General features: G+C 46.7%; 2 protein-coding genes across 2 annotated transcripts; one reads left to right on the top strand and one right to left on the bottom strand.

Moving 5' to 3' along the window:
• Window positions 1-982: 982 nt before the first annotated feature.
• Window positions 983-5,114, top strand: scn1ba (sodium channel, voltage-gated, type I, beta a; the record flags this gene model as incomplete). Its single annotated transcript, XM_017405267.3, is given in 5 exon segments — window positions 983-1,149; window positions 1,883-2,120; window positions 2,440-2,581; window positions 2,658-2,729; window positions 3,449-5,114. Coding segments are annotated over 4 exon segments (614 nt in total), but the record flags the coding sequence as incomplete, so codon positions are not given.
• Window positions 5,115-5,533: 419 nt separating this feature from the next.
• LOC108229594 (protein Aster-A-like) lies at window positions 5,534-7,229 on the bottom strand. Its single transcript, XM_017405268.3, has 3 exons — window positions 7,082-7,229; window positions 6,896-7,016; window positions 5,534-6,818 (listed from the first exon to the last, which is right to left on the bottom strand). The coding sequence occupies exons 1-3, from the start codon at window positions 7,162-7,164 to the stop codon at window positions 6,717-6,719; spliced, it is 306 nt and encodes a 101-aa protein (XP_017260757.1). The 5' UTR covers window positions 7,165-7,229; the 3' UTR covers window positions 5,534-6,716.
• Window positions 7,230-7,266: the final 37 nt, after the last annotated feature.

The following is a 7,266-nucleotide window of genomic DNA, read 5'->3' as shown; positions in this document are numbered from 1 at the left end:
GTGGGACAGGGACACTGGCTGGACAGGGACTCTGGTGGGACAGAAACACTGGTTGGACAGACACACTGGTGGGACAGGGACACTGATGAGTGGATGAATGGATGAATGGATGAATTTGAGCCTGTGGGGATCAGAGAAAACAAACCCGGTGAAAAACATCAGCTGAAATAAATCATTAACTGAGCAGAATTAATCTGATAAGAGGATAAAAACATCTGTCTGCAGCTGTTTGAATGTCAGATAATATCTGTGAATAATAATTTCTGTTCCTCCTCTCTCTGCAGCCAGACTCCTTCTCATCCGAACAGTTTCTGTTTTCTGCTGACCTCTCCTCTCTCTGCAGCCTCCACGTTTCATGAAAGCATCCTTTTAAATCCGAGTCCATGTTCAGCCTCAAACTTGGTCTGATCAGCGATTTATTTTTCCTGTCCTCTCCCATCATTCCCCTCCCTCCATCTTATATTTCAAACGAAAGCCCCCCCCCCCCCGAGGTGGGGGTGGAGGGTAGCACATCTTTGGTTGAGAGCGATGCTGAGGCCTCGCTGGAAACTGTGAGATTACAGGTGTGTTAATCCTGGCCGATGACGAGAATGTGTCATGATGAAGATTGGCATATATAGACTCACGCTTCTATATATGATGGTAAAAACTGACAGAATGCAAGAAAACTGAGTCGCTCACTGCAGCTTCTTTATTTCCCCTCAATTTCACACATCGAAATGACAATTACAGCTAAAAAAACCTGAATCATTCCAATTCTGAAGTGAAGTGGTGAGAGGAAATAAAAACAGTGCAAGAAGGAAAGCTATGCCCAGTAATATGAATAAAAACAAGCATGCAATGAGGACTGGGAGTAAGCACGCAAAAATACTTGTTTTCTGAAGTTCTGATGAAGCAGAGAGAAAACACCACAGCTCAACAAAGAGGCTGACCCGGTTCTGACGGTTCTGACGGCTCTCGTATCGTTGTTCTTCCTCTGCAGCGACGCCGAGCGGCGCGGCCTGCGTGGAGGTGGACTCAGACACCAAAGCTGTGGTCAACAAAGACCACAAACTGGGCTGCATCTTCTGCAAGAAGAGGGGCGAGGTTGCTGCCACGGCCGTCGTTAAGTGGTACTTCAAAGGTCCGGATGACAACGACTCCGTTCCTGTAAGTGGTCATAAAAGGTTTCTGTAACTGCATCACTCACTGATGACTGGAAGAGCTGCTTGTGGTTCAGATCATCTGACTTCTTTAAAACACGAAAATCATTTTCAGCGTTTTACCGTCCTGAGGAAAGAAAGTCCACCTTCCTTCGGTTCCAGGCTTCTGGTACCAGGTTCTCAAATGATTCAAATCACCCAAAATCTGAAGGAACCAGAAGACTTCTGGACCAGGACCAGGTTCTGTTGGCTCAGAGTGCTTCCTGCAGCTCAGGCTCTTAGTTTCCTCAGGAGGCCGTTGGCTCCCGGCTGCAGAGACGAGGCAGGAAGTGCAGCTGGTCGATAAAAGAGAAGCAGCTGAAAACTGATCCAACAGTCGGCTGATGGAGAACAGCAGCAGCAGAGGAGTCGTTTCTGCCTCCAGCTCCAATAAAAATACTTTCAGTCACTGTCAGAGCTTCTGAGACACCAACCCGAGGTCCCTGCTTCTCTAAGCACTTTGAGTTGCCTTGTGCTGAAAAGTGCTATATAAATAAATGTACCTACCTACCTAAGATCTCCAAAATAAATTCCTACAGAAGAACAGAAAAATGTAGATTTAAATATAATCTTCTCTGTGGAACCGAAACTGTTTGTTCTCTGCAGCAAGAACAACAAAAACTCTTTGCTGTATCTTTAATTTAAACAGACTTTTAGCTGCTTGTTATTTATTTATTCTCAGTTTCTGCTTCCTGTTCCAGCTCTACATCTACCAGAACAAAGAGGGCTCCATCATCGACCCTCGTTTCTACGACCGGCTGCTGTGGAGCGGCAGCAGAGACACCGAGGACCTTCAGGACGGCTCCATCTCCATCCTCAACGTGACCTACGGCGACATCGGGACCTACAGGTGCTTCATCCACCGCAGCCTCCGCTACGCCAACTACGCCTTTGACTTCAGCTCCAACAGGACCATCCAGCTCACCGTGGAGCACAAACGTAAGAACTGACTGTAGATCAGTCGGACAGGGCCAGACCGGACTGGACCAGTCCGCTTCCTGGTCCTAGTCCTGGTCCTGGTCCAGGCCGCTGCCGATTCCAAGTCCTGGTCCAGGACCAGGACTGGGACCCTCTGTGACCAGGACTGGATGCTGTTACAGTTTTTGTTTTTTCTGTGGTCAAATTGACTGAATTAGAAGTAAAATCTCTTTTCATGTCATTAAAACAACAACAAGCAGAAACAGCTGTAGATGAGTTTCCACCCGTCCCTTAGCTCCTTCAGAAGAAGGTGAAATAACGTCCCTCTGTGTCTCCGCAGTCACCAGAGAACTGGCGTCCACCTTGTCCGAGGTGATGATGTACGTCTCCATCATCGGGCTGCAGGTGTGGCTGGTGGTGGAGATGATCTACTGCTACAGGAAGATCTCTGCAGCTGGAGAGGAAGCTCTGAGGGAGAGCGAGTGAGTCCACGTCCCTCGTCCCGCCGTTAGAGTCTGTCCCCCTGAGTCTGTCCAACATGTCTCTGTCCTCTTGCAGGGCCGATTATTTGGCCGTCGCTTCGGAGAGCAAGGAGAACTGTGCAGCTGTTCAGGTGTCAGAATAACGCAGGTAGGCCTGCTTCTGTCTCTCAGATTTTATCTTTCTGCACGACTTTATTCCCGACGTTTGATCGTTTCTATAAAGATCTTTGGTTTGTCCTGTTGCTGAACAAATACAGCTGCTTTTTATATAATTATAAAACAATTCAGATACGGAGACGTAGAATCAGTTTAATCAGTTTAATCAGTCTTAGTTTTAGATATCACTGATAAACTATTAATCACTAAAAGAAGCTGAATTTTCTGTAAACTGCTGAAATCTGCTGAAGAAGCCGAAACCGAGTTGTTAGAGTTAAAAGAAGCGAACACTAAAGGCTAAAAGTAGCAAAAGGTTAGCTAAAAGCTGCAAAGTAGCTACTGTTGTCTTTTAGCCTTTAGCTCAGGTTGCAAGAGACTAGCTAAAAGCTAAGAGTAGCTAAAGAAGATAAAATTAGAAACAGCAGATTAAAATGTTTTAAGTATGTCTGTAAATAAAGTGAAATATTTAGAAAAGAATAAAAGTCCCAGCAGCCGTCAGCTGAACAAGCCGAAGGTTTTAATAAATAAAAGTCTGCAGGAGTTATAAAGTTATAAAACCTTAAAGCAGATAAAACCAGAGCGATGCTGACTCAGCGTTCAGAGAAATTAACTCCTAATTAAATTTAAATCCTTTTTAAAAACTTCTTCTTCCCTGAAAGGAGGATCTACCTGAACCTGCTCAGGTGTTCAGATGTTTTCTTTCCCCCTCAGGTCCAGGACGAGTCTCTGAGGACGTGTCCCCCTCGTCCCCAGGACAGATGAGAAGAGCAGGACACGAACCTCCACAGGGGGATGAACCGGGCCGGGCCGAGGTTCTGCAGGAGAACCGGGCTGTAAATAAGAGCGTCTGCATGCTGACCTTTGACCCTCAGACTCACTTCTGTCCCGACTCTTTTACATTCAAAGAAAAGATGTTTTTAAATGTTTTAAGTTCCCTGAAGCTGAGAGAATCAGCTGCTTTAATCTGACTACATCTGACTGCTTCAGGTTTTAAAATTAAAACTGATGAAGTCTCAGCGACACCTGGTGGCTGAAACTAAAACTACAGGTTCAGTCAGGTTCCAACAACTAAAACTAAACTTTAATGGTAAATAAATTAAAATGTCTCAGTTTAAAACCTTGAATTAAAACAGATGCAACCGTAACATAAAGTAAAATTTACAACTAATTTAACTTTTCTGACAAAATATTTCATCTTTTTCCTCAAACTTTATTTTTTAAAAAGATTTTCAGGCAGAACCTGAATCTCAGTCTGGAGTCAAACTGAACTTATTTATTCTCCATTTTACTCCTGAATTCATAAACATTATATGAGTGCATGAATGGATGCTTATTAATAAAGTTCACTTTATTTTTTACTTCCTGTAAAACATCCAGCTGCTGAAGTTAAATATGATCCCTGTTAGAAGTTTAAAGTTTGATCAGATTTAATCTGATTTCTTCCATTAAATCAAATGTTTTAATCAGCGGATCAGGATCAGGATCAGGATCAGGTGTTCACACAGGGCAGGAATCTGGTTTCAGGTTTAATCTGAACATTTAAAGAATTAAATACGACAGGATCTAAAGTATAAATACTCCTGGACTCAACTTCAACATTTAAACTGAATTTTGCTCCTTTGATCCTGAAATCATAAATTTAGTCTTTCAAACAGCGACGGATCATCGATAAAAAGCTCCTCGATGATCAGAGGAAGCAACACGACTCAGAAACCTTCATCCTGTCTGTTTAATCTTCATCAGATGTAAAAACATCAGAATGTTTCTGCCGAGCGACGCAGGAAGTTTCACAGCAGAACTGGGTCTGAAGGTGAGACTTCCTGTGACAAACGCTGCCGCCTCAGCCCAACAAACATTTAAAGTTCGTCGGAGATGGAAACTTTCCCTCGAAGGGCTTCTTTGGTGTCTGGTCTCACTGCCGGGGGCCCAGGGGGGCCATAGGGGGCTCAGGGGGGGCCCGAGGCTCCTCCAGACGCTCTGCACGTCACTGCTCGCCTTTTTACCTTTTTATCTGCATGTCTCTGAGCTGAAGCTGACCTTTGACCCGAGTGGTTCCTGGATCGGTCTGCTGGTTTCCTCACAATAAAAGACAAACTCACTGAAAGTCTCTGAGTCTTCCTTCAGGCCCGTTCTCCTCTGACCTCTGACCTCTGACTGACAGAACCTGATGGCTCAGAGACCACAGTGGGTCCAAAACAACCAGAACAGACAAAGATTCTGATAAACATCTCTGTTCCTCTTTAACCAGTCAGAGACCCGGACCCAGACCCAGACCCCCCAGGATCATCAACATTTCTCAGGGAGGTTCCTTAAACATCCTGGGAGAAGTTATGGAACCCAAAGGGTCTCCTTCAAGGCCTCTGCTGCAGATCCAGTTCAGGTGCCGGGGTCAGTCCAGTACCTGGTTCTTGTAGAACTAAAGCAAGAACTGCAGCTTGGACTCCCCCAGGACTGTCCCTGGTCTCTGATCCTGTTTGGGGTCTTCGGACCAGGATCTTCAGCTTGAACTGGGAGGAGTCGGCTCCTCCAAGTCCGAGGTCAGGGTTCCCTCCGGGTCGGGACGGGCGTCTGCCTCAGATCAACAGATCCGAGCCTCGTCTGATGAAGAACGTTCTGGATCCGCTGGTCCTGGTTCTGCTGGTCCTGGTTCTGCTGGTCTCAGGAGGTTCTAACAGTTTGACTGAAACTTAACGTCTCGTTTGTGTGACCCTAAAGAACACAGGAATGTTTGATGGTTCTGCGTTCTGAAGCGTCTGAATGTTTGTTTTTTATTTTAGTCTGAAGAACAAACTCAGATCTGCACAGAATTTATTTTAAATCAAACATTAAATATTAAACTGATGAATTCAGTGTTTTTACTCATGTTCGTCTGTCTGTTAGCGAAATATCACTGGATGAAGATGGCCGCCACAGCCAACTCAGTCAGACTTACAGATATTCGGCACCATTTTGGTGTTTTTGTTTATCAGGTGTAGATTTGAACCCTGGATGTTTACAGGAAGCAGAAACGGACTCTCAGCCGGGGGTTTGCAGGTTTTCAGACGTTTCATTTCTCTCTGGTGGTTTTTGTACAATCACAGCTTTACAGAACATTCCCCCCTCGGCTCCTCGAATAAATACGACGGCGTTCGGCCTCCTGCAGACGGCCGTGCACAGCAGGGCCCAACGTGCTTCTGCAGGCGCCGAACAAACGGAGCGGGTCGAGCCCCGAGAGGAGGATCGGACCTCGAGTGTTTACATCATCCAGGCGACAAAATCAGAACGATAGAAAACGACGATAAAAAAAAAGAAATGATTCTGATTTAAACAGAAAAACCAAAAATACTGAACAGCTGCTTCCTTTTAACTCCGCCTCTGATTGGTCCTTTTTGTTTTGGGTCGGCTGAAATGTGACAAAAACAAAGAAAACAAAAACACTGATATGAAAACGTAACATCTGATCACGTAACAACGAGACACACACACACACGCATACACACACACACACACACACACACAGTTTAATTTAAACCTTGTTTTCCTGCAAACATTCCAACAGAACCAGAATTATTTCATTATTGCTGAAACTTTTTTTTTTCCATCTTTTGGTCCGAAACTCAACAGCCAATCAGAGCGCAGAACAGTCATCACATGACTTCAGAGCAGGACGAGACTTTGGAGGTAATAATAAATACTGCGACGGTCCGAGGAAGAGTCCGGGTGGAGGAGGAGGGGGCGGAGTCTGAAATGATTGGCGGGTGGCGCGAATGGGCCCACCAGTGGCCCGGTTCCGTGCGCTATATACAGATGGGAGGCGGGATTATTGCTGTGGTTCTGGAAGCTTCGGTCCGGTCGAAGCTGGAGGCGTCTGATGCCGATTCAAGTCAGTCAGGAGAGGAGGATTGTGGGTAGTGTAGTTCGCCTATAGGTCCCAACTCAGGCAGGTTTTAGATCAGAAACAGGACGGGTCCGGGTCCAGGCCCGGGAGGTTCTGGACGCCTCAGGCTTCAGTCAGAGACTCTGTCGGGGCGTCGGCTGGCGGATCCCGCTGCACCTCCGGGACCACGATGTTCCGGTGGAGTTTTTCCAATGACTGCTTCATCTGAGAGGACAGAGAGCACAGCTGAAGCTGCAGTTCTGGAAGCCAACACGGGTCGGGGTTCTGCCAGGTGGACTCACCTGGTCCAGGAGCGTGACGGAGGACTGCAGGATCTGCTGCCACTTGCTGAGCTGGGCCTGATGGAACTGCCTCTGCAGGTGGAGAACCTGAGCCCACTCCCCCGCCGTCTGAGGCAGCGGGCTGCAGAGAGTACGGACGGGTCAGAACCAGAACCCTGTAACCCCGCCCCCGAGGTGTGAGCTTACCTGTCGGTCACAGAGTAGGAGTGCCATCTCTCCAGAGTGTGAGCGGCCCGTTCCAGAGCGTACAGCTTGTAGAACAGCAGCATGTTGAGAGCAACCAGAACCACCAGACTGATGGGTCCAAACAGAACAACAGAACCACGTTAGACTTCCTGAGCGGAGCAGGAACAGAAGGAGGAGGAGCAGGA

This window comes from Kryptolebias marmoratus, linkage group LG16 (genome assembly GCF_001649575.2).
Source record: "Kryptolebias marmoratus isolate JLee-2015 linkage group LG16, ASM164957v2, whole genome shotgun sequence".
Classification (NCBI taxonomy): Eukaryota; Metazoa; Chordata; class Actinopteri; order Cyprinodontiformes; family Rivulidae; genus Kryptolebias; species Kryptolebias marmoratus.
The sequence above is the reverse complement of the archived record's forward strand: the minus strand, read 5'-3'. Positions and strand labels throughout refer to the sequence as shown.

Coding starts and splice junctions, on each gene's coding strand:
- LOC108229594 (XM_017405268.3), bottom strand. CDS start 7,164: ATGCTGCTGTTCTACAAGCTGTACGCTCTGGAACGGGCCGCTCACACT. Junction 7,017..7,081: donor TCCTACTCTGTGACCGACAG/GTAAGCTCACAC, acceptor TACTCTCTGCAG/CCCGCTGCCTCAGACGGCGG. Junction 6,819..6,895: donor CCGTCACGCTCCTGGACCAG/GTGAGTCCACCT, acceptor CTGTCCTCTCAG/ATGAAGCAGTCATTGGAAAA.